At 24.3% G+C, this 27,213-nt stretch overlaps 21 protein-coding genes across 21 annotated transcripts; 9 read left to right on the top strand and 12 right to left on the bottom strand.

Annotated features, from left to right (window-relative positions):
* Window positions 1-1,478: 1,478 nt before the first annotated feature.
* AAJ76_5600025589 (hypothetical protein) lies at window positions 1,479-1,625 on the bottom strand (the record flags this gene model as incomplete). The annotated part of the gene is made up of 1 exon (XM_024476002.1): window positions 1,479-1,625. One exon carries the CDS (start codon window positions 1,623-1,625, stop codon window positions 1,479-1,481), a length of 147 nt encoding a protein of 48 aa, XP_024330362.1.
* Window positions 1,626-2,402: 777 nt separating this feature from the next.
* AAJ76_5600024811 (calcium calmodulin-dependent 3 -cyclic nucleotide phosphodiesterase 1b) lies at window positions 2,403-3,212 on the top strand (the record flags this gene model as incomplete). Its single annotated transcript, XM_024476001.1, has 1 exon — window positions 2,403-3,212. One exon carries the CDS (start codon window positions 2,403-2,405, stop codon window positions 3,210-3,212), a length of 810 nt encoding a protein of 269 aa, XP_024330361.1.
* Window positions 3,213-3,235: 23 nt separating this feature from the next.
* AAJ76_5600023978 (hypothetical protein) lies at window positions 3,236-3,475 on the top strand (the record flags this gene model as incomplete). The annotated part of the gene is made up of 1 exon (XM_024476000.1): window positions 3,236-3,475. One exon carries the CDS (start codon window positions 3,236-3,238, stop codon window positions 3,473-3,475), a length of 240 nt encoding a protein of 79 aa, XP_024330360.1.
* An 807-nt stretch (window positions 3,476-4,282) lies between these two features.
* AAJ76_5600021672 (serine palmitoyltransferase subunit 1) lies at window positions 4,283-5,542 on the bottom strand (the record flags this gene model as incomplete). Its single annotated transcript, XM_024475999.1, has 1 exon — window positions 4,283-5,542. One exon carries the CDS (start codon window positions 5,540-5,542, stop codon window positions 4,283-4,285), a length of 1,260 nt encoding a protein of 419 aa, XP_024330359.1.
* A 497-nt stretch (window positions 5,543-6,039) lies between these two features.
* Window positions 6,040-6,819, top strand: AAJ76_5600021174 (hypothetical protein; the record flags this gene model as incomplete). Its single annotated transcript, XM_024475998.1, has 1 exon — window positions 6,040-6,819. One exon carries the CDS (start codon window positions 6,040-6,042, stop codon window positions 6,817-6,819), a length of 780 nt encoding a protein of 259 aa, XP_024330358.1.
* Window positions 6,820-6,834: 15 nt separating this feature from the next.
* AAJ76_5600020379 (histone deacetylase 3) lies at window positions 6,835-7,866 on the top strand (the record flags this gene model as incomplete). The annotated part of the gene is made up of 1 exon (XM_024475997.1): window positions 6,835-7,866. The coding sequence occupies one exon, from the start codon at window positions 6,835-6,837 to the stop codon at window positions 7,864-7,866; it is 1,032 nt and encodes a 343-aa protein (XP_024330357.1).
* Window positions 7,867-7,895: 29 nt separating this feature from the next.
* On the bottom strand, window positions 7,896-8,360 carry AAJ76_5600018854 (hypothetical protein; the record flags this gene model as incomplete). The annotated part of the gene is made up of 1 exon (XM_024475996.1): window positions 7,896-8,360. The coding sequence occupies one exon, from the start codon at window positions 8,358-8,360 to the stop codon at window positions 7,896-7,898; it is 465 nt and encodes a 154-aa protein (XP_024330356.1).
* A 519-nt stretch (window positions 8,361-8,879) lies between these two features.
* Window positions 8,880-9,122, top strand: AAJ76_5600018334 (protein transport protein yos1; the record flags this gene model as incomplete). The annotated part of the gene is made up of 1 exon (XM_024475995.1): window positions 8,880-9,122. One exon carries the CDS (start codon window positions 8,880-8,882, stop codon window positions 9,120-9,122), a length of 243 nt encoding a protein of 80 aa, XP_024330355.1.
* A 120-nt stretch (window positions 9,123-9,242) lies between these two features.
* On the bottom strand, window positions 9,243-10,574 carry AAJ76_5600016640 (pyruvate kinase; the record flags this gene model as incomplete). Its single annotated transcript, XM_024475994.1, has 1 exon — window positions 9,243-10,574. The coding sequence occupies one exon, from the start codon at window positions 10,572-10,574 to the stop codon at window positions 9,243-9,245; it is 1,332 nt and encodes a 443-aa protein (XP_024330354.1).
* A 113-nt stretch (window positions 10,575-10,687) lies between these two features.
* On the bottom strand, window positions 10,688-11,260 carry AAJ76_5600015954 (zinc ring-type; the record flags this gene model as incomplete). The annotated part of the gene is made up of 1 exon (XM_024475993.1): window positions 10,688-11,260. One exon carries the CDS (start codon window positions 11,258-11,260, stop codon window positions 10,688-10,690), a length of 573 nt encoding a protein of 190 aa, XP_024330353.1.
* Window positions 11,261-11,298: 38 nt separating this feature from the next.
* On the bottom strand, window positions 11,299-11,817 carry AAJ76_5600015397 (er to golgi transport membrane protein; the record flags this gene model as incomplete). The annotated part of the gene is made up of 1 exon (XM_024475992.1): window positions 11,299-11,817. One exon carries the CDS (start codon window positions 11,815-11,817, stop codon window positions 11,299-11,301), a length of 519 nt encoding a protein of 172 aa, XP_024330352.1.
* Window positions 11,818-11,932: 115 nt separating this feature from the next.
* AAJ76_5600014880 (dna repair and recombination protein rad52) lies at window positions 11,933-12,334 on the bottom strand (the record flags this gene model as incomplete). Its single annotated transcript, XM_024475991.1, has 1 exon — window positions 11,933-12,334. The coding sequence occupies one exon, from the start codon at window positions 12,332-12,334 to the stop codon at window positions 11,933-11,935; it is 402 nt and encodes a 133-aa protein (XP_024330351.1).
* Window positions 12,335-12,609: 275 nt separating this feature from the next.
* On the bottom strand, window positions 12,610-12,870 carry AAJ76_5600014344 (sec61beta; the record flags this gene model as incomplete). Its single annotated transcript, XM_024475990.1, has 1 exon — window positions 12,610-12,870. The coding sequence occupies one exon, from the start codon at window positions 12,868-12,870 to the stop codon at window positions 12,610-12,612; it is 261 nt and encodes an 86-aa protein (XP_024330350.1).
* Window positions 12,871-14,003: 1,133 nt separating this feature from the next.
* On the top strand, window positions 14,004-14,906 carry AAJ76_5600013210 (hypothetical protein; the record flags this gene model as incomplete). The annotated part of the gene is made up of 1 exon (XM_024475989.1): window positions 14,004-14,906. One exon carries the CDS (start codon window positions 14,004-14,006, stop codon window positions 14,904-14,906), a length of 903 nt encoding a protein of 300 aa, XP_024330349.1.
* A 404-nt stretch (window positions 14,907-15,310) lies between these two features.
* On the bottom strand, window positions 15,311-16,294 carry AAJ76_5600010920 (bacterial surface antigen protein; the record flags this gene model as incomplete). Its single annotated transcript, XM_024475988.1, has 1 exon — window positions 15,311-16,294. One exon carries the CDS (start codon window positions 16,292-16,294, stop codon window positions 15,311-15,313), a length of 984 nt encoding a protein of 327 aa, XP_024330348.1.
* A 322-nt stretch (window positions 16,295-16,616) lies between these two features.
* AAJ76_5600010148 (signal peptidase complex subunit 3) lies at window positions 16,617-17,066 on the bottom strand (the record flags this gene model as incomplete). Its single annotated transcript, XM_024475987.1, has 1 exon — window positions 16,617-17,066. One exon carries the CDS (start codon window positions 17,064-17,066, stop codon window positions 16,617-16,619), a length of 450 nt encoding a protein of 149 aa, XP_024330347.1.
* Window positions 17,067-17,104: 38 nt separating this feature from the next.
* AAJ76_560008175 (translation initiation factor if-2p) lies at window positions 17,105-19,039 on the bottom strand (the record flags this gene model as incomplete). The annotated part of the gene is made up of 1 exon (XM_024476007.1): window positions 17,105-19,039. One exon carries the CDS (start codon window positions 19,037-19,039, stop codon window positions 17,105-17,107), a length of 1,935 nt encoding a protein of 644 aa, XP_024330346.1.
* A 353-nt stretch (window positions 19,040-19,392) lies between these two features.
* Window positions 19,393-19,998, top strand: AAJ76_560007821 (hypothetical protein; the record flags this gene model as incomplete). The annotated part of the gene is made up of 1 exon (XM_024476006.1): window positions 19,393-19,998. One exon carries the CDS (start codon window positions 19,393-19,395, stop codon window positions 19,996-19,998), a length of 606 nt encoding a protein of 201 aa, XP_024330345.1.
* Window positions 19,999-20,035: 37 nt separating this feature from the next.
* On the top strand, window positions 20,036-20,545 carry AAJ76_560007178 (hypothetical protein; the record flags this gene model as incomplete). Its single annotated transcript, XM_024476005.1, has 1 exon — window positions 20,036-20,545. The coding sequence occupies one exon, from the start codon at window positions 20,036-20,038 to the stop codon at window positions 20,543-20,545; it is 510 nt and encodes a 169-aa protein (XP_024330344.1).
* Window positions 20,546-21,630: 1,085 nt separating this feature from the next.
* Window positions 21,631-23,154, bottom strand: AAJ76_560004060 (e3 ubiquitin-protein ligase bre1; the record flags this gene model as incomplete). Its single annotated transcript, XM_024476004.1, has 1 exon — window positions 21,631-23,154. One exon carries the CDS (start codon window positions 23,152-23,154, stop codon window positions 21,631-21,633), a length of 1,524 nt encoding a protein of 507 aa, XP_024330343.1.
* A 1,374-nt stretch (window positions 23,155-24,528) lies between these two features.
* AAJ76_560002685 (hypothetical protein) lies at window positions 24,529-25,908 on the top strand (the record flags this gene model as incomplete). Its single annotated transcript, XM_024476003.1, has 1 exon — window positions 24,529-25,908. One exon carries the CDS (start codon window positions 24,529-24,531, stop codon window positions 25,906-25,908), a length of 1,380 nt encoding a protein of 459 aa, XP_024330342.1.
* Window positions 25,909-27,213: the final 1,305 nt, after the last annotated feature.

The following is a 27,213-nucleotide window of genomic DNA, read 5'->3' as shown; positions in this document are numbered from 1 at the left end:
AATTATCAAATCTTTTTAAAAGAGGGAGATCCTTTGCTTCGACCTCTATGAGAGCAGCTCATGTGTCCCTAGATTGGTGCTGCTCCCTAGAGTCTTCTCCGTATATCAAGACAAATCTAAATTTACATTTTGATAAGCTTTGTCTCTCTTAATTAATTTACAAGAGTCTCATTTCTAAGCTCTTTTACCCATTTCTTTTAAGGTCAAACTAAGGCTTTCTTTTTCAAAGAGTTTTTTTGATTTTTTTCTCAGCCATACTATGGGCTAATTTTTTCTTTAAATAGATGTATTTATTCTACTTTTTAAAAGAATTTGTTTGACATATGATACTGCATGACCCTTTTTACATAAAAAAGCAGACTCCTTCGCATTATTTCTACTTTCATAAAACTAAATCTATTAAATTTTGTTTTATTAAGATTTTTGAGATCATTATTGTTGTTTAAACCGAAGTAAACCTTCGGCTTAAAAGTATGTTTGACAGATATCCATCCATCATCATTTACTTGATAAAGCTTAAGCCCAGTCTTGGGAGCTTTCCTTTTATCAGCTATTACAGCAGAAGTTGCATTTAAGTGCTATCTCACTGCTCTTTTGTTTATGTAATTTTTATTTTTAATTACATTTGTTTTATTAGAAACATCTTTAATAGAAATTTTTTGATCTTCTGACAATCTACCTTCTTCCCTCTTTTCATCAAAAGAATTTATTTTATTAACATAAATTAGATTTCCTAATTAACTGTTTCCATACTAGAAATACTTTTTTCTGTAGTAATTTCATGAAGAATTTCACTACTAAATATATTTTGGCACTCAGTTATAGTAACTTCATAACCTTTATTTTTTTTTTGAATGATTTTACCACCACTTCAAAATTATTTTCTGGTGATAAAATTTCGCCGTTGACGGCATCACTCAACAATTTGTTTTTTTGCAAAATTTTTGTTTTACTGGTGCATTTATCATTTATAGGGAAGCTATCTTTTTTAAAGTAAGATTTAAATAAATTATTTGTTGAAGACACTCTGTGGCCAATATTACTAATTTCGTTTTTACGGATTAGTGTTATGAAAACAATATTTAGATGTTTTTCTGATATTTCTATTTTTTGTGGGGTGAAAATAAAAATTTATTTAAATAATAAATTTTTTTCTAGAAAATTAATAATTTTCTTTACATGTGGATTAATACCACATTTACATTTTTGTTCTTCTAGTTTACTGTAAAAGAGTCTTAAGTATTCCTGTTGAGTTGTAATCAACTCGTAGTAGCTAGAAACATATTTTTTAAGATCATCTAGATCTTTTTTCTTTATTTTCTTGAACTGTCGAAAAATCGTTTTTGCTAACTCTTTCAAAAAAAAATTTAACTACTTTTAAGAATATTATAATTCTCCACTTTTCTTGTAATACACGCCAAGAGTGCTACCATCAGCATAATCGTGCTTAATTTTGTCTTTTAAATACATTTAAGTATCTAAATATTTGTTTTAAGTATCAAAATACACATCTTGCAAACTTTTCTGCTTGCTCTTGTTTTATTATCATAAAATTTCATACTTGTCAAATAACTTTGTGTACTAAAAAGCGTATTTTGTAGTATATTTATAGAAAAGCAAAACATTAAATGTCAATATTTTTATTTACAAGCAGCAAAAAAGAATGTAAAGAACAATATTGAATATAAATATTAAAGAAAATTATATTCATATTTGTGTTATTTTTTTCTTTCATCCTTTTTCACAAACTTTTACTTATCTGTTAAGCTTCTAAGCAATGAAATAGATATTGAACAGTTTCATAAATGTTTAATAAAAATAAAAAAGATGTGCATAAAATTTGTAGGAATGGCTTCAACACATATCAAAGATATCTTCTATATCATGAGATATCTGACATGTTGTGAGTTAAATAATTTATAATAAATAAACCCATGTTTATAATGCCAACAAAATTATCTTCTATATATAAAAAAAGTTTAAATTTGAACATTTTTTTATTTTTTAACCCTTCTTTTAATGATTTTGTAAAATTCTTTGTAGTTTTTTTAAAGAACGAGTAGCATCATTAAAGGTTTTATTTTTCTAAGAACGGAACGATGTTTTTGTGCATTTTCTCTTGCTTTTATTTGGTTGTATAAATCTTATACAAAATGTCTATAGCAAATTTTATTTTTTTATAAAAAAAGGGCAATTTGTAACTTAAAATAACAAAATAAGTACATACATAAAGGCACATCATATCTATAAAATCCATAAAAAGAAAGAACACACATTATTTTGATCTTGTTTTCAACGGGACAGCGCAAGCTATTCTAATATAGTTTCTTAAAATTTATCCTTTTTAATAATTATTTCTAATTTCCTTAAAACTTTATTTTTTATTTAGCCCTTAACTTTTTATGCATAAAAGTGATTCTGAAGAAGATAAAGAGAATTGGTGTCAAGAGTTTACTAAGTATTTTACACAAATAGACGCATCTCAAATAATTCATATTTCATTAGAAATTTTTCTACAAAATATTCAAATTGATAAAGATCAATTAAAAAAATATATAATATTTGCTGTAGGACACTACAATAACATTCCTTACCACAATGCTACACATGGACTAAATGTATTGTATTCAGGATCTATATTTCTTAAATATTTATCTCGGTACAATTTAGACAACCAAACTAAGTTTATTTTTCTTACATGTTGCTTTTTACATGACATTAACCATCCTGGATTAACAGAATACAAATCATCTACTCTAGATTTTGAATATCATCATGTTAAATATGTAAAAGAATCCCTTTTAAGATACTTTCCTAAATATATTACCGATCAGAATTTATTATTAATTACAGATCTTATATTATCTACAAATTTAATAATGCATGAAAAGATAATCTCTGAATTTAAAAAAAAATATAAAAATTATATTAAAAAAGAAATAGGGATTTTAGAATTAAAAATGCTTATTAAATTAGCAGACATAAGTGCGTCATACAAAAAGTATGAGAGTTTCATATGTGGAAGTAAATTGTTAGAACAAGAAATATTTGGGAAAAATTTATTAAATTGCAAAAATAAATTACAGGAAGATACAGAATTTTTACTTAAATATTCGCTTCCACTAGCTAAAACATTTTCTGCTATTTTTACAGAATTTAAGTTTTTACATGACAATGCTTTAGAAAATTTGAGAATATTAAGGAACCAATAAATTTATTATTTTTTACCCATTGCATGGAACATTTTTTAAAACTGAAAACTCTTATTGATGAATCAGAAAATATTACAAAAATAAATTTACAGCTAGAAAAGTGCTTAGATAAATTACTTGATAAACCAGATAAAGCTAAATTTTGTATTTTGTATTATTTAATAGATATGATAAATGAGGAGAGTAAAATTAAAGAAAGAACAAAAAAGGTTATTAATTTAGTTAGATTTCCATTGAAATTTAATTCTAAAATAGATTATTGATAATGTAAAATTTAATTCTAAAATAGATTATTGATAATGTAAAATATTATTTAAATTTAATTCGTAAAAAGATCATTAATAAAGTCAGATTTCCTTTAAAGTTTTATTCTAAAATAGATGATTAATTTTTTTAGTTTTTCTTTGAAGTTTAATTCTAAAAAAGATGATTAATTCAGTCAGATTTTTTTTGAAGTCTTATTCTAATAAACATTATTGATATAGTCAGATTTTTTTTGAAGGTTGATTCTTATAAATTTTATTTAATGTTATTTCTACTTGTTCTCATTTCATAAATTATTATTTAATTTTATAAAGGCATAAAAATTATCTGCATATTTTTTTAAAGAAACAAATGCTTTTTAAACATTAATAGTTTTATTTATGAACTATCAAGAATATATATAAAGTTTTTAATATTAATAAATTATTTATTGATAAATTCTTTTTAGAGAAATGTCAGTTTGTCAGATTCTTATAGTGTTTTTAATTACAAAGTTTTCAGATTACCTAAACATCACAGTAATTTATATATATAAAAAGTTTGAATCCCAATTTAATACCTATTTAACAATTGAAATTTTATATTTAAAACGAATTTGCATAAAATAATTTTATTAGACAAAACATAATGCAATGATGTTTACATAAATTTAAAAAAAGTGATATTAATTTTTTTTAGTTCTGTTGGTTTTTTATTTATTCATTGAATATTTTATATCATGCTATTTAACAATTTAATATAATATTTTTGTATTGTATACTGGTACTTTATCAAGTTTATACTGTAATTATTTGTCATTTTAAATATTAAAATTTTTCACATGAATTGAGAATATCTTCTGTAATATTCTTAACATTATTCAAACTAATTTTAAGAAGAACTCTTAGTGTAGGAAATGGGTTGTTATTAATTCCTACGTATATTTTTTTGTTATGTAAATCATTAACAATCTTAAGTAAGGAATGTAGCATGTTTTTTTTACATGTGTTATTCTTAGCTCTAATTAAAATTATTGGTGATTTAATATCAGAAATTATAGTATATTTTAGAGAAATAAAATGTTTATGAAATACACGAACTTTTTTACGAAGTATTTTATAGTCAAAATCTTTATCTAAGGCTAGTCTATTAAAATTTGCTAATACACCAGGTAAAGATGCAGAAAAAACGTAGCTTGAACTGGCCAGTCTTTGATAATTCGCAAGGCTTTTATCGCCACAGAAAAACCCGCCACTCGACGAAAATCCATAACTAAAAGAACCTATTATTATTTCAATGTTTTTAGATTGTATATTGAAATATCCACACACGCCCCTTTTATGTAATAAAGGTATACTTAATGACTCATCCAATATAATCTTAAAATTAAACATTTTTTTAAGTTTTATAATTTTTGGAAGATCTAAAATTATTCCTTCATTCTTTGACAATCCCTCTACTATAACAAAATTACGACTCTTTGGGTCAAAATATAACTTTAATAAATTAATTAAAACATCAAAATTATCAAATTCATAACATTTTGACTTTGAAAGAGTCACTCCTCTGATTATTGCCTCATTGGCATATTTAAAATAAAAAATGGTGTCACTTTTTGTAGAAAAACATGATATAACACTGTGTATACATGTGTATGAATTAGAGTAAAGGAGGGAATCTTCTGTTTCTAGTATTTCTGATATTTTTTCTTGTAAAGCTAAGTGTACATCCAATGTACCGAAGAAAGTTGGTGGTCCGCATGTTCCAATGCCATATTCGTTAATAATTTCTTTTGATTCATCTTTAAAAAGGTCTCCTATTTCAAAACAATCATAAGAAGCTAGATTTAGAAAGTCTTTTGAATATTCAATATCTACAGCCAAATCTTTTGGTTGGGTTTCAACCAAATCTTCAGGTTCAAAATCATTTATAAGTTTCGCAACTACACTATCAGGAAGTTCAATAGCAGGCTTTTTAACTTTGTGGCGAAATCTAATAATTACATAGATAGTTATAATTTCCATACAAAACTTTATTATCTCTACTGGGTCATTAAAGATTCTTTTAATAAATATTTGTATAAACATTGAGGGTAAATGAAAAATAATTTGATAAATAAACAATATAAGTTTATTTTTATAAAAAATAATACATTAAATTTTATACAAAATGATTTGTCGTACAAAGCTTTCTTTTTTTAATATTAATATAATATTTTTTATTTATTATTTGATGATAAAATTAGAAATACTTACAAGAAGACAATGTTGTTAAATTTTTTTTAGAAATTGGTAAATATGCATTATTTTTTTTTTAAAAATCTTTAAGTTGTTTTTCGTAAATCTAGACTGCAAAAATTAATGTTAAATTACCTAATTATAAATAAATCTAACATTAATTTAACAAATTATACCATAAACTAAATATTATATAAAAATTAAATAAAATATAGCTTAAAATTGATTTAGCAAAAACCAATTATTTAAATTTATTCCATTAAATTACAAATATAATATTTCCACTATTTAAAATAATTTTTTTTATTTTATCAACCAGTTTGTTAAAAAAATATTTATTCTAATCCATGCATGAAAAGGAAATTTTCTCAAACGATGAAAATCTGAAAATATCAAATTTTAAAAATGCACAACAAATATTACAATACAACTTAAAACTTAAAAATTGTAAATCCTTAAAGGATTGTATCTATAGCCTGTATGATACTGTAATTTATAATGCTATCGATGCAAATTACAGAAGAAGAATTTTGTACGAATATTGTAAAAATGAAAAGATTAAAAAATATCATTCCTACGTTTTATGTTTGAATGATGATATTAAAAATTACGAAACATTTTGTAATATTATTACTGATCATTTTGACAATTATAACGAATTATACGAAATTTATGTAAAAAATAGAAGTAGTCATTTTGCTGTATTTAAAAATGAATTTTATAATAATAATTATAGTGTTTACACACCTATAAATAAAGTAGAAAAGCTTTCTTCTTTTACTTATGAATACTATTACATACTACTTAGAGATTATTCAATGAATTTAGGGATTGATAATGTTGAAGACACTATTCTTGATTTTTATTTTTTATTACAAGATTTATATTTTGATGAGAAAATCTTTTATAAAATGGATTATAAAGATGTACAGAATTTTATAAAAGATTCTACTAGTTATAAAATAATAATTAAAAGTGCATACCATCCCGAAGATATTTATTATTGTTTTATGCATAATTTAGAAGAGAAGTTTAATGATAAGTCAAATATTACAGAACTTGATAAGAGATCTATTGCAAGATATAATAAATTTATAGAAGAAACTAAAGAAGAAGGAGAAATATAAAAATTATAACCCCTTATGAAAATTGGCTATATGTTTGATGAAACTGTTGGATTGTATCATTATGGGCCTAAACATCCTATGAAACCATTTAGAATTATGGTTACACATTCACTTGTGAAATCAATGAAATTGGAAAATAAAATTACAGTTCTTAAACCGCAATTAGAAAAATTAAAGTATCACACAGAATCGTATTTTAAACAACTGGGAAAAAATGAAACATCAGATTGTCCAGATTTTTTTGGTTTACAAGAATTTTGTCATAAATATTATAGTGCATCAATTAATGCGGCACGATACATAAATAATAAGCAATTTGATGTAGTCATAAACTGGGCGGGTGGACTACACCATGCTCATAAAAACGAGCCTAGCGGGTTTTGTTACGTTAATGATATCGTAATGGCTATTTTAGAACTTCTTAAATATAATGAAAAGGTTATGTACATAGACATTGATGTTCATCATGGCGATGGAGTGGAAGACGCATTTTTACTTAATGATAGGGTTTTGACATTATCATTTCATAAATTTGGTAATGGTTTCTTTCCTGAGACTGGATCTTTAGTAACAAGCAATTATAAAGCAGTTAATGTACCATTGTTAAGTGGTATATCAGATGAAGGATATCAATACATTTTTGAACCTATTGTTGATGAATGCATCAAAAAATTTAAACCAAATGTGATTGTCATGCAATGTGGAGCAGATTCTTTGGGTGCAGATCGTCTGGGTGTTTTTAACTTGTCTGTTTATGGACACGCTTCATGTGTACGTTTAGTTAAAAATTACAATATTTCACTTATTGTTTTGGGTGGTGGAGGGTACACTCTTTGTAATGTAGCACGTTGTTGGGCATATGAAACTGCTATTTTATGTGGAGAGGAGTTTTGTGATGATATACCAGAAGATAATCAGTTTTATTCTTATTTTAGTCCAGATTACAAATTTAATCCTAAGTTTAAAAAAAAAGTGGCGGATAAGAACAGTAAAGAATATTTAGATTGTATATCAGAATTTATATGTGAAAGAATAAATAAATTTTAAAAAACATTAAAGTAATTTATTTGCAGTAATTAAATTGTTATATTTCTAATCGTCAGAACAGGAATACCTAACTCTTCAGCTAAAAATGTACCAGTTGATCTTTTAAATATTTTTTCTATAATATTCTTTTTTTTATGAATAAATACAATAATTAAATCTGTGTTAATATTACTGATACATTTCCTTATTTTATATTTTTCATCACCCAACAGTATTATCTTTACTACTTCTGCTTTCCTATTATTTATTTTTATAGCAAATTCTAAACTTTTTAAAAGAGCGATAATATTCCTTCGTTCGATTCCGTTCTTTGAATTTAAAGCGTTCAATGATGCGCAAATAGTCTGTGGATCATTAGCAGGAAACCATTTTTGTGATTCTATGAATATTAAAACTACCTTTTCTGCTTTTTGCAATAATTTCCATTCTGCTGTATTTCTATCATTTGTAAAATCTTGATTTAAATTGTCTATTACAATAGCAATTGTATTCATAGGGACATTAGAATGTAAAAAATAATAGTAAAAAAGGAGTAGTAAAGGATTGTGATACAGTAACATATAATAGCAATAATAAATAAAATATATTTAGTTAGTTAACGTTTATTCATCTAAAAAGGGGGTATGTGATATTCCCTTTTATAAATTAATAACATTAGATAAATTGATTTATGGTAAATTTTGTATAATAAAAATTATTTAATAAAATATTTTAAAAAAATATAATTTATTTGGTGTTTTTAGTAGTAATTTTTAAGAAATACTAATATATGTAAAATACTTGACTGAGAAGACATAAAGAATAATGTCTTAACCGATTCATATAACTTTGAATCAAAGGCATTTGTCGCAAGGCTATTGGTCGTTAAAACTATAAATAAGATTACACAATGAAGAAGATAAATAAATCAAATGAAGGTTTTTGTTCTGACAGATAGTTTTTTAATACTTAAAAAATATAACTTTATAAACCTTCTTTCTTTAACATAAATATTTTTAATTTTTAAACTACCCATGTTTGGATTATTTACAATGTTCTATGGCTTCTTACTAATTGGAAATGCCTTGGTGATTTTAGATGACAAGAGGTTTTTATCTAAAATAGGATTACCCTTATCACAAGAACATAGGAACTTTTTAGGAGAGAAAAGAAAAAAGATTGTTGATCTTCTAAACGGGTTGAGGACAGTATTAAGAATACCACTTATAATTGTTAATATATTGTGTATCATTTATGAGTTACTTTTAGGAAATTAAAATATTTTAAGTTTGAAAATTTTATTATTAGTCTTTTAGGTAAATTTTGTAGAAAATACAATTTACTGAATTGTAAGGATTTTAATAAAAGTAAATAATTTGTTAAAGACAATTTATCTACTAAAAAACCTCAATCTTTTTTAAACACTCAGAATCTTTCGCAAAATAGAATAAGAGAACTCTTTTATATCCAAATTCTGCTTTAAGGCGATTTGCAAGATCTGTCACAGATTCTGTTTTTTTAATTAAAGGAATCATGCCCCGATACAAATTAATAACTGATAATAATTTACAATTAGATGAAAATACGTAGGTAATAACACCCAATCTCATTTGATACAACCAGTTAATCGTCTTAAGATCATTTGTCTCTAGAATTATACATGTACTTTTGTTTTTTTCAATAAATGGACATTTACAACCAGTTCCGGTTGATTCAACATATTTTTCGGCGTTGTTAATTATTTCCATCATGTAATCTGCGCAAAGTAGTGGATTACTTCCTACTGCTGTTTCTCCACTAAGCATTAATGCATCATATTCATCAAGTACAGCATTCCCTATATCACTTATTTCAGATCGTAATGGTATTGTACTGGAAGTCATGCTCTCTAGCATCTGTGTGGCACAGATTACGGGCTTAAACTTCTTTATACATTTATTAGAAACATCTTTCTGTACACCGAACATTTCAATAAAACCCGTTTCTACACCCAAATCTCCTCTTGCCACCATTATTCCATCGGAAATGTCAATTATATCATCAATATTATCAATAGCTTTAACCGCTTCAATTTTAGAATACACCGGTATACCATCAGCTATCTCTTTTATTTTCAGTACATTTTCTTTCGATAAAATAAACGAGGCAAATATAACATCAATATTGTTCTGTACACCAAATAAAATGTCTTTTTTATTTTCATTATTCAAATTGTCATCTGGAAATTCAATCCCTGGAAAATTAGCCTTTTTATTATTTTTCAATCGATGCGAATTTAACGCTTTACCTTTTATGTGGTCGTATCCCAATTCAACTACTTCAAGTGTTAGCATCCCATCGTCTAAATAAAACTTCATACCGGTTTTCAAAACAGTAAAATCCTTTATTGGAACAAAAATAGAATTGGATTGTTTTTTCCTTGAGAATGTCAAAGTGTCATTCTTTTTTACATTAATTTCAGATGAATCGATTAAACTAATTCTAAATTCTTGACCTTTTGTGTCTAAACATATTGTTATAACTTTATCAAGGTCTTTACTTGCCTTTCTTAAATTTTCAATTACTTTCTTATGCTCTTCTGCCGATCCATGTGAAAAATTTATTCGAAAAATTGTCACTCCTTTAGAAATAAAAGATTTAATAATCTTTATATCATTAATTAAAGGACTCATAGTAATAATAACTTTGGTTAGAAGAGGAATTTTACCATTTTGAAATTCTCCATTCATAATTAAAAAATAAAATTTAATTTATAAAATTAAAAACCAATAAAAGTTAAATTAAAAATATGAATAATTTATTTGTTGATTTTAAATCATAAATTAACAAATATTATAACTTTTTATTTTCTATAAAATTTTTTGTATGGATTAAAATCTTTAGGAATTGTCAATCTACCTGCATTATACGAACTATTAGAAAAATCCAATACAGATGTTGATTTATCACTTTTTCTTTTCGTTGTTTTAATAATATCACACACCCTTTTTATTTTGTCGTTATTAATACTTTCTTTTTTATTAATACTCCTTTTTATATTTCTCTGCTCATTTTTACTTTTTAACTTTTCTATTTCTATTCTGGCTAGTTTAAGTAATTTTTTATAAACTTTTATTTGCTCTTTTAAATATTCTATTAAATTTATTGAACTAGTTATTTGGAACATCGAAATATCAACAGGTCTACTAAATAATTCTGTAGGATTTCTTTTAAGTTTTGAAGATATTGATTTATTTAAAGGTACAAAAGTAGTCTTGGTATTACAAATAACACAATAATCCGTTTCTTTAATACAATTATTACAAATGACATGCATACAATAGCTTATTAAAAGAGATGTGGAAGCAGTCTTATTTTCAGGATAATAACATAAGTAACAAAAAATTAAAGATTGTAAAAGTTCTTCTTCATTCATGCAAGAAATAAAAAAAAATTAAAACAACTTTTTATTATTCATTTTCTTAATACTAAAGAAATCATACTTGAAATACCATGCGTACCACCAGGAATAAATGTTATAGCGAAAATAATAAATGAAATGACTTGAATAACACAGAATAACAAATTAATAAAATAATGTCCCATAGTAAGTGTCGTATAAATTGTCGTAAAAGTACTTAAAATAAAAAAAGAAGTGTAGACTCGCTTTTTTTCTGAGAACAAATTCGAAATGTAAGACCTAAAGCCAAGAATAAATCCAAACATAAAGAAAAATACAAAGTTAGAAAAAGCATAAGGAAGAGCAAATTGAGCAGGATAAATTACAGCAGTAAACACTTTCACCATAGCATAAAAGAATGATAAAAGCCCAATGACAAAAAAAATTATAAAAGCTACAGCTCTTTGCATAAGAGTAAGTCCAAAGTACTCCAGATCATATTCTCTTTGTTTAAATATCTGTTCATATCTGGGTGGTATTGTAAAGAAAATTTGTTTCTCTTTTGTTTTTAATGCTTCTTGAAGTGGATCCATTTTATTTATGCCCTTTTTTATTTTTATTTTTATTTTTTCAAAAAAGGAGAATTTGTTTTAATAAAAAAACAAAATAATAAACATAAATCTTTTATTAAAAATAAATCTGCCAACTTCAATCATTAGACATTGTAAAGGCTTCAAAATCTGCAGAATCTTCATCTTGTTTATTTAAAGATTTATTGTTTGCTATTATATTGTTTTCATGTCTATAAAGATCTTTAGCACTAACAAATCCTCTTGCTTTTTTTTCTATTTTTCTTACATTGTTAATAAATTCTTTATCATAACAACAATTTCCTAGAGAATTACCGTATTGCCGCAAAGCTCTTTTTAAAGCGTCAGTGACAGCTTCTTTTTTTGCTTTTTCAAAAGCTTCACATTTTCTTCTCTGATTTTCTGAACTACCGTAACCAATATCTTCTTTGTGTGTACCATCTTTTAAAGATATTCTTACGACACATGAAATACCAATATTCCATTTTGAATCTTGATTATCACAATAATCAATTTCCATTTTTATTATTTGTGAATTCCAGCCATTAAATCCAAAAATTTGGTTAGCTAATGATATGACAGTCCACCCTTCAACATATGGAACATTTGTTTTACCAAAGCCTTGTCTATAGCTTATATATTCCGGTGCCAGTTTTTTATTTAATAGTTTTGATATGCGAACTTTTTCTTCTGAAGTAAAGTTTTTTTCAGAATCCATGTTTTATCTATGCATATAAAAAAATTTACAAAAAATATAAATAAGAAAGTTTGTTTATAAAAAAATACAAAAAAAAATTACTTGTTTTTATTTAAAAAATACGAGAAGAATACAGAAAACACAACAACAATGATAGATAGTGCTACTTGTGGTGCAGTGGTAGTAGGAATAAATCTGGAAACTATATGTAAGACGAATACATTTGCAATAAAAATCAAGGATAATATCAGGACTTGTAATGGAGTGATTAGAAAAAGCGATTTATCATCATAAAGTAGTTCATTAAGCTTTTTTTGTCTTTGTTTAAAATGATGAATTTGTATTTTTTGGTTTGCCATAAGGGCTAATAATTTTAAATTTTATAAAAATACTTATTTAGGAAAATGCTTTTATTTTTTAACACATTCCATTTTTTATTGATAGCCTAACAAATAGAAAGATTAAATGTATAAAAATGATAATAATCAATAAAGCTTCTCTTTGATATTAATATTGTTTTTAGTCAATATTGTAATTAAATTTTTAGGTTTAAATTTGTCAATTCCCTTAAAAAATGATTTATATAAAATTAAATTTTACAATTATTAATGATCTATTTTATTTAGTCAATTTTTAACAAAATTAGAAAAATATTTAAAACATTGTTTTATAATATACTTATTTTGTTAAAGTTACATGAGAATTACACTTCTTACACTATACTTTAATTACTAATATAATGATCGCAGTACAGTTTTGTGATTAATCTATACTACTTATTTAATTCATTAGGATTTCTTCTTATTCTTAATTTTTAACCAAATTTTTATTTTTGCAAATAAAAGCTGTTTCGCCTCATCAAAATATGACTCTTAACATTTGAAATTGCATCTTTGGGTAATCAAAGTATTTTTTTTGAAATAATTAATTTTTAGGATTTAAAAGAATAATGTCTGTTTTTTTTCTGATATGGAATTGGTATTAGCTCGATAAAATAAAAAATAAAATTTTAAGTTAAAATTTGCCTTTTCAATATTTTTTATGTTGTCAAAATTTTTAATTTTTTTCTTGCCACATTATCCTGCATTTATTTCTATCTATATTTTTTTTGGATCAATTTGTTGCTTGTAAAAATATTGAAATATTAACTACTTAAATTTACTTATACAAATAAACTAATTATTTTTGTCTCTTTATATCAATGTATTGCATTATTTTTCTAATCTTGTGATTTCTAAGTGTTGGAAGTTATTTTTTCTTTTAAGTTTCCTCCTATTAAAGATCACAGCATTGGCAGCAATAGTCTATTAGCTATTATAGACTGATCTAAGAACTGAGTTTCAAAAAAAAATTTAAGAAAAATTTTAACAATAAAAATGTTATCTTTAACTGCCAACAGTAAGCCAATTTTTTGTACCTACCACTCTATTTTTATTATTCTCTTACGTTTTTTATGTCAATTATTATTTTTTAATTTTACAATAACCCTTGTATGATTTTTTTTAATATACTTTATTGCATTTGTGTAATGAAAAATACACTAGGAAGGCAGAAAAGAAAAAGATACAAAGTTTCCACTTGTAAACTCACTTTTAGATCAAAAAATAGTTATTATAGCAACAAACATCACCAGGATAATAGTAAACCTGATTTTATTAATAATCAACACCAAAACAATTTTACCGAAAAAGTACAAAAACAAAGTAAAAATATTTCTGTAGAACAAAAATTCAATAACTCGACACTAAATTCTATTAATGACATTAATTGTTCTAACTATTTTCTGTTATTTGATACAAATAATGATATTAGTAATCTTATTTCTAATCTCCAAACTGATTTAAATAGTATTATTAATAAATTCAAACGTAATAATTTGCCTCAAAAAATTACTACAAGAAAAGTTCTAATAATTAAAAATAAAATGGATACCTACGAAAGAGAGTGGAAATTAAAAAATAAAAATTTGCATAATATTATCACTAACAAGTTATATAAACTTAAAATACACATAAGAAGATTAGTAACAGAACAAAGCAAGCAAGAAAGACTTATTCAAATAGTAAAAATTGTTAGAATAATTTTAATAAAAATTTATATTTTGAGAGTAAAGTTCTCAAACACATCAAATGATTTTATTTATAAATTGAAATGTTATGTTTTTATTTTAAAAGTGGTACGGCATTTAAAATATAGAATTCCTTCAGACTGTTTTATTGAAAGGCTTAGAGATGAAATTGGTATTAATACAGAAAGTAGTTATAATTTAGATGCCGATGTTAATTATGATTTTATTGAAAAAGAGGTATTTGATATGTGGGATTATTTTGACAAATATTTTCAACCTCTTAAGAGAATTATAGCAAAGATGAAAGAATCAGTAATAATAACCTAAATGTTTTTATATAAATTTAATTAATTTAATTAATTATAAATACAAACTACAAATAATACAAGGTATTTTTGATAAAATAATCTTTAATTCTTTTTTTTTAAATAAAAATCAAACTGATTCTTTGAATCTTTGTATTAAATTTTAAATTAAAAAGTATATAACAATAATACTAAAAAGAATCTTAAAAAGTTATATTGTCTCCTTTAATCCTTGTTAAAAAAATATATTTTTTTAAATTTATTTAATGATTGTTCAGAGGATAAATAGAGTTAGGAATTTATTCTTATTTTATAGATCTAGTAATAATTTATAAAAAAATGTTATACAACAACATAAAAAAATGAATTTATAAAACTTAGTAAATATTAATTGTTAGATAAATTAATATAAAGCAAAATTAAGACCTAAAATTGTATATCAAATGAAAACGCGTATGTTTCTGTATCTTTGTTTTTTAACAGAGGATAAGCCAATGAAATGTCAATATTTGGGCCATAATCATCTTTTCTAAGTGGCACATTCAATCCAAGTCCTACAGAATGTCCTAGTGATCCTGGGGATTGAATTTCGGGTTTACAAATATATTCAAAAATATTTTCTTTCGCATGATTACAACCAATCGAATTAAAAAAATACAAATCCATTGTTTTCATCTTAAAAACAAGCTTATTTGTGATTTCTAAAAAAGATCTTCCTCCATTATTCTGTCCATTACTGGGCAATATACTATTGTTTTTATATCCTTTAATATTGTCACCCAAGTAGAATTTATCTACCTGATTAATATTTCCTTGTGCGATACCAGTTCTGAAAAGTAGCTTGTATTGAAGAAAGGTCGCTAAATTATAATAAAATTTTAAATCTGTAGTAATTTTTAAAAAATCTAATCCTTTTTTTATATTAAAATCTACAAAAGAATATTTTCCTCTAACAAACAGGTATTTATCTAATCCAATTCCCACATCAAGATATTTATGACGTATTCCCAGTTCTTGCTTGTCTACTGTATATTCTTTATTTAATATTTTCTTAATACACCTGCTTGAATTAAAATCTGCAAATAAAAGACATTTACTAAAAATAAATGGTTTAGATACTGCAATCTTATACTCTTTAGTAGAATTAAAACTAAAATCAACATTCTCTCCACTACCGAAAATGTTAGGAAAAGTTATGTTTAAACAATTCTTATTCTTTCCTTTAGACATTAAACTTATTTTATTTTTATCTTCTACCACTGTCATTTTATTTCCACCTACAGACATGTATGAGAAAATATTGAGCTGAGAAAGATTATCCTTGAGTGTTTTAATATCTGAAGATATTTTAGACAGCTTTGTTAAAAAATTTTCTTTTGTCTTTTTGTAGCCTGTGAACTGAATCTTCATGGGTTTATAAAAGACACTAATTCAATATCTAAAAAATCAAGTCAAAATTTCATGTAGATAAATTACAAAACTTTTAGAAATCGTTGTCTTTTGATTTAAAAAACGAATATTAAAATTCAGCTATAAAAAATATTTAAAGATAAATATTATTTATTTAAAATCACCTTTATGTTACACTTATATACAAACGGAGAATATTGGTGTCTTTAAGTCTGTCAAATTTTGATAAAATCATATTTTTCATATTGAAAATGAAAATAATAAATTGTGCCATAATTAAATTTTTATTACAATGTAAATTACTGTTAAATTAACTTTTTAATTATACTATAGTCTTAACTGATCCATATGAGAAATTTCTAATAAGTCCTACAAATGGAGTCATACATCCTCTCAACTCAATTTCTACTTCAGTACCCACTTCACCACGTATATCATATATACTTCTACAAATTTCATTAATAATCTTTTTATCTCCTCGTCTAATAATTCGAGACCATATCATTTCTTGACTGCCTGTTGAATAATTAATCCTGGCGTATAAAAATATTATTTTAACATTGAAATTAAATTGCGAAGTTAAATCAATTTTAGGATTAAAAGTTATTATCCTTCTGTGTCCTTTAGACAACACTTCTTTTATCTCCATATTTGATTTAGGCGGCGCTTTTTCTATCAACAGTGAACATAAAAATATTGAACCAAGAAGAACTACCGTAGGATAAAATATACCAGAAAAACAAAATGAAAACCTTTGTTTAGTGAATTGCATAAGGGTAAAAATTTTAAATGTTTTTATTTTTAAAAAGTTTAAATAATTTCAAATTTTTCTTTTAGAAAGACTAGCAGTTGTAGGTGTTCTTCAGTCAACTCATCTCTATAATACTGTTTTAAGAGATCTATACTTTTTCTTGTAATTATAGAATAAAAAATACTTTTTTCATTGAAATGTCTACCATACATTTTAGGCGAATCTGTGTTTTCTATTTTTATTGCCACCTTTTGACCTTTAGTAGCTTTATCAACTTCCTTTTTATTATTCTCTATCGATACAACTTTACCCATTTTAATAATTTCACTATCTTTAAAAATACAGACAGGTGTATCAACTTTTAAAGTGCCTTCCTCAACATGTACACCAAGAATAAGAGGAGATCTTTTAGTAAAAATACAATTTTGTACAATACTTAATTTGGCAGGAAAAATAACTTCATTAAAATGAATTTCTTTAGCCTTTGATTTCATATTATTAATATAATTTGTATATTGATCAAATAAATGATAAATAATTTTAGCTTCAAAAATCTTTATATGTAGATTATGAGCCAGGTCTTTAATATCTTTATCAACAATGACATCAAAACACAAAACTGCACCATATTCATTATTTTTTTCTTGATTTGACGCAATAATTAATAAATCTTTCTTTTTAATCGATCCAATACTCACAGCAGATACCTTAATTTCACTTTTCTTTAGAAAACTTAAAAGTGCCTCCAAAGAACCTAATGTACTAGCAACTACATGTACACCAGATTCATCTAATTTAATAGAAGAAATTACAGACTGATAGTCTTTATCTAACTTTAACTTAACTTCCTCCTCATTATTATTTATTACATACACTCTGCTTCCCGCAATTGCATTATCACAATTATGTGCAAAAATTTTAACACCAAGACTAGCCTTTACATTTTTAACTTGCTGATATTGGCTCTTAACACGCAACTCTTTTAAGGGCTGGGGAAGAAATAATGTACGAATTGTAGTAACAACAGGTCCTTCTGTTGTACTAAATCCTATTTGATCCCCAATATTTAATTCTCCGTTACTTAAAATAACATCTAATGTATATCCAAATCCTTCTGTATTTTTTACTTCTAAGATTGTACATTCTACTTCTTTATTTAAAAGCATTTTAGATTTCATATATTTCTCACAAAGTTCTAAAATCAAGGATATTAAATCGGGTATCCCTTCTCCAGATATTGCAGAAGTAGGTACTAAAGAAATAAACTTTTTATCGTTAGGATTTTCAGAAAATAATGTAGCATTTAATCCAATTTCTGCAAACTTTCTTTTAATATAATCTAAATAGTTTTTAAATTCTTGCTTTGTATTTTTATTTTGTGCATCAAATGCTTCTCTAAAGTGTCTATATTTTTCAGATTTCCATCCATACAATCTGTCAATTTTATTAAGTGCCACAACAAAAGGTGTTTTTCGACTTCGTAAAAGTTCTATACTTTCTAACGTTTGTGGTTCTAGCCCATGGACAATATCAACAACCAATATTGCTAAATTGCATATTGAAGAACCTCTAGACCTTAAATTTGTAAAAGATTCATGGCCAGGAGTATCAATTATAAGTATACCTGGCAAATCACCGGTTTGCTTTCCACATTTTTTTGCTAATTCATACGCAGGGAAAAAAGTAGCACCTATTTGTTGTGTAATACCACCCGCTTCTTTCTCTTGTACATTACTTTCTCGTAATTTATCTAATAACTTCGTTTTTCCTGTATCCACATGTCCTAAAATGCAACAAATTGGACTTTTATGGGTTGATGATATTTTTTGCTCTTCTTTTTTAGGTAAATCTTTTGGTTTTTCTTTACTGATCACTACTCTGGAAAAAGATCTTTCTAAATTTCTTTTCTCTTCTTCTTCACGATATTTTTCTTCTTCAAGTTGGCGAAGTTTTTCTTCAATAATCGCTTGTGCTTTTTTTTCTTCCAAAATCATAATTTCTTTTTCTTTTCGTTTCATTTCTTCTTCGCGTTTTCTCTCAAGTTCTTCTTTTTTCTTCTTTTCATTTTCCTGCATCATTTTTTTTATTTCTGCTATAGACATTTTTCCTTTCTTAAATCCTTTGGAATTGACCGGCATTTTTTTATTAGAAGGTGGTATGGAATTTTTAGTATTTAGAGATCCTTTACCCGTGTCTGATGGTCCTACTGACAAATCTAAATTGTTATTTTTTACTTCATTTTGCACCCCATTAGAAATATCATGTAATGAATTTATAAAATCATCTTTTTTTTTATTTTTCTTACTTCCCATTAAGGGCCAGGTTAAAATTTTATTTATGCCCCGTTATGCCAAAAAATAATATTTTTATCGCAAAAATAAATTCTATAACATCTAAATTTGACAAAAATGAGCAGAAAATTCTACACAATTTTTTAATAGAAGAATCTCTTGACAATTTATTTAATGAAAAGCCCATTTCAAAAAATAAAATAAATTTATTTTTTCTTCTTAAATCATTTTCTGAATCTGTTTATGAAAACAAAAAAGAAATTTTGATGCGACATAAAGCCATTCAAACACGCGCGCTTATTCTGGACCTTATAAATACTGATTATTCTATTGATATTAAATATATTTATAAACCTGAAAAATGGATTTTTGCAATTATTAAGGATATAAATGATTGTTTGATTGATTATCCAGATTTAATTAATTTATATAATAAATCACTTATTCAAGAATTTAGGGATATTTTTCTCAACAAGGTTGAGAAATATGGATCTAATGGAAATCAGCTACTTGTGAATTTTTTATATTATATTAAGTTTATAAAGAATTATGTGGATTGTGATTTTACCATTTTCTTAAATGAAATAAAAAAGCAAATTAATCCTTCAAAGTTGTATAAGGATATTGAGCTTAATAATATTGTTGATGAATCTTTTGATTAAACATTTATTCATTTTTAAAGTTTTTTTATTTATCCCTATGGTTTCACATGGCATTAAAGACACACTGACATACTCAAATATACTTAATGAGGATATAGAGAAGAAACTTAACCGAATAAAAATTAATAAAAAATATTTAAATTACATGAATAATATCGAAACATCTTTTGATAGTAATTCTTCTTCATTCACAAGTGGAGTAAATTCTTTTTATGAAGATTTTGTAAAGAAAAAGAAAAGTAATAATGTTAATATGGTAGACAATGTAAGGTTAGATGATGATGAAATAATACAGGATCTAAATGAAATTTATGATGATGGTGGCCTTATGGTTAGAATACTAGATTCTTCTGTTTATATTAATTCTGAAAAATTTAGTAAACATGATAAAGTGTTGGTTAAAATGGATAAGGATGAATACCTTGGTTCAATTACCGGTGTAGATACTGATGTTGTAATAAAATTTAGAGATGGAAGAAGAAATAGAATTAAATTGGAAGACATTAAAAATGGAAAAGTTAATATAACAAGATATATAAAACAATAAAAGTTTTATTAAATAGTTTAATTTTTATGTATAATTAAATTTTATGTAAAGATTTGGTTTTCTATGTTTTGCTTCCTAGCACTTAAGAGTAAATGTTTTTGTTGATAATATTACCCTTGTCTTCAGATATTCTTATATCTCCTCGTTTTGTTACCCTGGAGAGATATTTTGAATAGTCTAATGGAGAGCTATCAACTGTAAATGTGTCTTGTTTTGCTTTTAAATTAAATTTCTTTTTTAATTTAATTATTTTTATGTATTATTTAAAAGTGTTATTTTTTCTAATTAATTTTTTATTTATAATTAATTATAAATTTTTATTTTTATGTAATTTATGCCGTAAATCATTTCAAACCTCTCAAAAATATAAATTTATGCGCAATAAAAGAATCTTTATAATGTTCCTTCTTAAATTAAATTTACTAAAAGTGTGTTTGTAAAATTTGTTTAATATATGTGATAAGTAATATTTATATTATTTTTTGTTGAAAGGTTATTACAAATCATATTCTTTTTGAATATGATATTTAATTTAATTATTTTTTTTGTATTTAAAAAACCATGTTTTTGGATAATCATTTTTACATACCAACATTTTTAATTACAATAGTTACTTAAAGAAATTTAAATAGAGTAATGTTTTGTTAAATCTATAATACTATATAAATTATACATCATATGTAACACATTAATAACAATATTTTTTATCTGTGTTATAAATAAAAGAGCAAGAATTGAGCTAAAAAACAAACTTTAAAAAAATTAAAAAAAGTAGAAAGTCAAGAAAACTTTTACATATTTAATAAATAGTATTTATATCAAAAAAAAGTAAATTAAATCCTACATTTATAAGTGTTAAAAATATAAATAACAGAATAAATTAAAAATATAATTGTGCACAATTTTATTACATTAATCTTTTTGCATACATAAAAAAACAACCCTGTAAAATTCTTACAAAAAAATAAACATAAAAATAATGAAATTCAAATAACCAGTATAACAACAAAATCTCTAATTAAAAATGTATAATTTATTGCTAAGCACAAATAATAGTCTGTAAAAACCTTTAATTCACTTTAAATCTAAAGAAAAAATCTTTTAACATCACTGACATTATATGAAATTCCACACGTTGGACATTTTCGATCTCTTAGTTTTATCCTTGTATTAATACAAACATCACAAAATGTATGCATACAAGAACTTATAGCGATATTTTTAGCATTGGTTTCACATAAAGTACAAGTCACAAAAGGTGTACTGAACTGTTGTTTATTACATGTAGATAATCGATCAAATATTTCATTTTTCATATCTTTAATCATATTTTCCATATCTTCCAATTTCTTCTCTAAACATACATTTTCAATATTTTTAATTCTTAATTCATCTTTGTATTTGTCCGATATTTTCATCCTTTCAACATTTATTCTGATCAGTCTATTTTTTTCTGCTGTAACTGCTTTTAATTCTTGTGACAAATCAGAAATAACTTTTTTCTGTTTTGCAATATCATCAATAAACTTATAATAATCATTTGGAGGATATAAATTATTTTTAAAAAATATATCTGTTTTAAAATTCCGACAACACCTATCCCTTTCTAAAATGTTAACTTCTAATTGCAAATTTTTATTATCTTGTGTAAGAAAATCACATGCTTCTAAAAGATTACTAATTTCGGTATCATAAAATTCGTCGCCTGAGCATAGATTTTCTTTATTTTCAAATAATTTATAATTTTTTAATTTATTTGCCAAATCAGTATTTAGTTTGCAAATAGAAACACATTGATTTTTAATTTCATTATTAAGTTTACAAAAATCATTAATTGTATTATACAAAAATTCTAAATGTGTCTTGGTGTTTTGTATTTTTTCGTTTAATAATCTAATTTGTTCATTTTTCTTGAAATCTTTCTCTTTAACAAAATTTTTCAATTCTTCTAATTTTAATAGAGTGTTATTATAGTTTTCACTAATATTATTATATTTTTTATAAAACTCCTCATACTTAACTTTGGATTCTATAATTTTATAGTTAGAATTAATAATTAATCTTTCTTTTTCAATAAGACTGTATTCTACCTTGGTTTTTAAATTAATTATATCATTTCTTGTAGTTTCTTCTTCAGTATTAGCATCAGTGCTTTGAACAGTTTTTGACATTATTTGCAATTTAATAATTTTGTTTTCTAATTCGATAATAGCTTTATCTCGTTCTTGTAAAATTTGACGAAGATTAGAAATTAATTCTGAAACCGATTCATACTCTCCATCATATTGTTCTTTAATATTTATTTTATAGTTATTTACTATATTTTCAATATTATTAACTGAATCATCTAGTTCATAATTAGAATTAGTAATATTTTCTTTGTTACAAATTTTATTGTCATCAATGTGCTTTTTTAATAGTTTACAGTTCTCGATTTCTAAATTTTTATACTTCTGTTCTAAAGTATTATATAAATCTTTATATATTTTTAACTGGGTAAATAAATAACATTTTTGCATAGAAATAATGTTTTCTTCATTGAGTAACTTTTTTAGTTGCAAATTTACTTTTTCTATGCAATACTCCGGTTTGTGTTTTTTTTTATTCATTTTTGGAGGGATAAAAATAAGACAAGAAATCTATAAGAATAATTATTTTAACATATATTTAAAATAAATAAGATATTGTTTACAAACCATTTCATTCAATAGATTGAATCTTTTAAATACGTTCGTTTTTAAAAACAAAAAAAAATAAATCTTATTTTATGCTTAGGAAATATTTAAACAAGTAAGTATTTGCTTCAATAAAATATAATTCTCTTCTATACTATCTTACTGAGAAATAAGAATTTAAATTTTGTTGTAGTATAAATAAAAAACAAGTTTATTATAAAATACTTTTATAAAGAATAAAACAATAATTTTTTTAAGATTGATATAATAGATCAATAGATTGTATAACCGAGGTGTAAGCTAGAGATTACATTTAATTAAAATCTATTTATGCTAGAGAAGAATTTAAGATTTTTAGATCCAAATTAAAAAATCATTCTTTTCTTGTTTTTGTTGAAGGCAGTCTTTTCTACAACATAAAAAATTTATCATTTCTATTTTGGAATTTTTTAGAAAAAATTTACTTTATAAATTATGTTTAAAAAAGGGTATCTAGGATGATTAAGGAAAAAAAAGGTAGGCTTAAAAAAATTAAAAGACGCATTAGATAAAAGTTTTTATATTAGAAATATTATTGAGTAGTATCTACTCACCAGGTGGGTTTTCCGATCTACCACAGTTTTATTAATAAAAAACATATTAAACATAGTATTGTTTTTTCTTGTTGTCACTTTTTTTTAATTACTCTAATAAAACAATTAATACTTTTCTTAATAGAAGTGTTCAACCTTTTTAAAATTATTTACATAAACTTTAAAAAAAATGTTTTTATAAATTCTTTAAAAATTTATTAAAAATTCTTTTTATGCAAATACTTCTATTTTTAAAAAATAAGCTTTTTAATTTTAAATTTTACTTAAATTTGTAAATTAAAAAAATTAATATGATAAACATTAAACGTTAATTTACAAGCTTTTAATTATTTTCTAGGTTGTCTTAAATTATATTTATTCCAAAAAGAATTATATTTAATATAATTTTTATAGCTAGCATAAATCTTATTCATCATTTTCGCTACAACGTTTAATTAAGGAACAAATTTATAACATCTAGACACACAGTATAAAAAAACAACTACACATCTATGTTATGTTTTCATATATAAATATCAAATCATTTATGCAAAATAATTTTTAAATAAACACAAAAATAGTTATTATAAAAAATATTTTAATTAAATAATTATAAAATAAAATTTTAGAACTTTAAAATAGCATCATGAACTTACAATTAAAAAAAATCATATGTTACTAATTATTTAATTTAAGTTTTTAGGATAAATAAAAAAAAATTGTAGACCCTTAAGATATGAAGAAATACTTTTTTTATTGTGTGCTGTTACAATATAATATTTCTGCATCAAATTCTATTGAGAATTTTAACTTGGAAAGAAAGAAATCCGGCTACAATGGTGATCAGGATGATTTTGAGAATTCAGGTAGTGGGTCAATGGATTCGAAATACTATGATGAGAATTTTTTTACTACAGAGAAAGTTGATCTCTCTACGAGTCGGAGTAGAAAAAAGTCTGTTTTACATAAATCTGCTAACGAACCGTTAAGAGAAGATTTCGATATCAAGGCTAAGAACCGAAAGCCATTGTGTCAAAAAATGTTGCAAGATTGTCGTCGAAAACGTTTCTTTGGCACGCAACGTGTAGAAAAGTGTATTGTAAATGATGATGATGCAATCCTAAAAGCTTCTCGAAAATTTTTTGGTATTTTAAAAGCGAATAAAAATGTACAAGATTATGTAGATATGTTATCTCAACTTTCAAATGTCAAATTTCATTTAGATAGGTCTAAGTTTACAGAGTATGTTTTTTCAATTTTAAAGGAGGAGAAAAGTGATATGAGTTTTGATAAGGAGTTTGATTTTTTTACATATTTTCTTGCTCGGTGTAGTTATATGTTGATTTTTCGAATAAGTGTAAATCCAGCGATGAAAATAAAAAACGAAGTTTCTGAAAGGATATGGTCTGAGATTGAAAGAAGCTTGGAAATTAAACTTTATTCAAACTGTTTATGGGAAGTTCGGCAGTTATTTAAAACTAAAAATTATATTAAAATAGTACAAAGTCTTGAATCGATAATAGACGATAAAGATCTAGTGAAAGATCCAAAATTGAAGGATATACATGAAGCTTTGAAATTTATGGATGATGTAAATGACGGAAAGTATTTATTTACTAATAGGCGTGTAGAAGTTGTAAAAATTGATTGTGTAAAGGAAGCTTCGAAAAATGAACAGGTTAAAACTTTTGAAAATACTGGTAATAACAGTAATAAATTTGACAGTAGAACGAATTCTGGAGTGAAGTATTATGGTGGTAATTATAATGGTACAAATTTCAATTTTCCATTAACAAGTAGCAATATTTCTCAGCAAAACTTTTCTGCTTTACCTAATTCTAATGGTTTCGATGCAGATGCATCATCTTATCAATTATGTCTCAACAATGCGGCGGAAGTAGAAAATGATAATATTGTATTAGTGAGTGCTGTGTTCTTTCCATTGATTTTTATATTATTTATTATAATTTTTATATGGAAATGCTATAATTGTAGACTACCTAAGAAGAAATTTAGCGAATGTAAGATTAAGAAAGATGTAAATGAGGACTTGGAACCATTAATTAAGAAAGATAGCAATTCATATGGGAGTGTTGACGAACTGAGCTTGCCTTAATAAAAGTCAACTAAACAAGTTTTTCTTCAAAACTTTGCAGTTTTTAAATATTTAATGTTTTTTTTATTTAAATTAAATAATCAATGCGTGAATTAATTGTCGGTTTGATTTGTTACGATTATAGGGAATTGTACAGTGTTCACCACTTATATAAAATATTAATTTTTTCTGTAAAAAAATTAAAAGAGTATGTGTATTTTGGTTTAAGAAATTTATTTGAAATATGCATATAGGGTAACTTCTAGTGAGGTGGCCAAAACAAAAATATCATTCTGATAGAAACAAATGAAGGAATTGATTTTATTACTATATCTATTTGACTATGCTATTCACAACATTTATTTTAAGAATTTAAAATATAAATTTTTAAGAATTTTTTTATAATTAACTAGTTTACGCTATCACGCCGAAAACGGGATGACCACAAATATATTGTGTATTCTTTCTTTTTAATAAATACTAACTTACGCTCTCTTGTTTATTGAACGGGACTTTAATTACAATGTTTGCTTTTTAATAATATGTATCTTGCGTCAATTGTTAACATTTATGCTTAAAAGTTCATAATCTGTTGTTTTTATCTTGTATAAAAACTGCAGCAACACACTTTTAAAATTAAATTTTTGAATACAACTCAAAAAAATATAGGTAATGTTTCGTCTTATATGTAAATTAGTTAAATAAACAACATTGTTATTGCTTTTAAAACAAAATTTTTAAAAAAGGCCTAAAAAATAAAAAAATATTCAGATTCAAACTTTTTATATATATTGACTAGCTTGCGCTATCCCGTTTATAAAACGGGATCAAAATAGTGTTTGTTCTTTTTTTTTGGTGGTTTCTATGCGTCTTTATGCATATTTTTATAATTTTTAATTATAAATTAGCCCTTTTTATTATTAATTAAAATTTGCTATATACACCTTGTATAAGATTAATATAACTGAATAAAAGCAAATGAAAATGTACAAAAACACCGTTTCGCACTTAGAAAAAAACCCTTTATGATGCTACTCGTTCTTTACAAAAAATACAAAGAATTTTACAAATTTTTAAAAAAGAAGGGTTAAAAAATAAAAAAATGTTAAGATTCAAACTTTTTATATATATTGATTGATTGATGATAGCTTGCGCTGTCCCGTTTTAAAACGGGACTTAAACATTATAATTGCGTTATTTGGCTAAATATTGTTTTATTTTTTTTCCAGGTTCTAATAACTTTTTTTTCTTTATTAAAATATTTATTTTATTATTTTTTTACTGCTACATAAGAATTATATGTATAGCTTACTAATTTATTAAATA

This window comes from Vairimorpha ceranae (assembly GCF_000988165.1).
Source record: "Vairimorpha ceranae strain PA08 1199 chromosome Unknown NODE_56, whole genome shotgun sequence".
NCBI lineage: Eukaryota > Fungi > Microsporidia > Nosematidae > Vairimorpha > Vairimorpha ceranae.
This window is presented reverse-complemented; position numbering and strand designations above follow the sequence as displayed.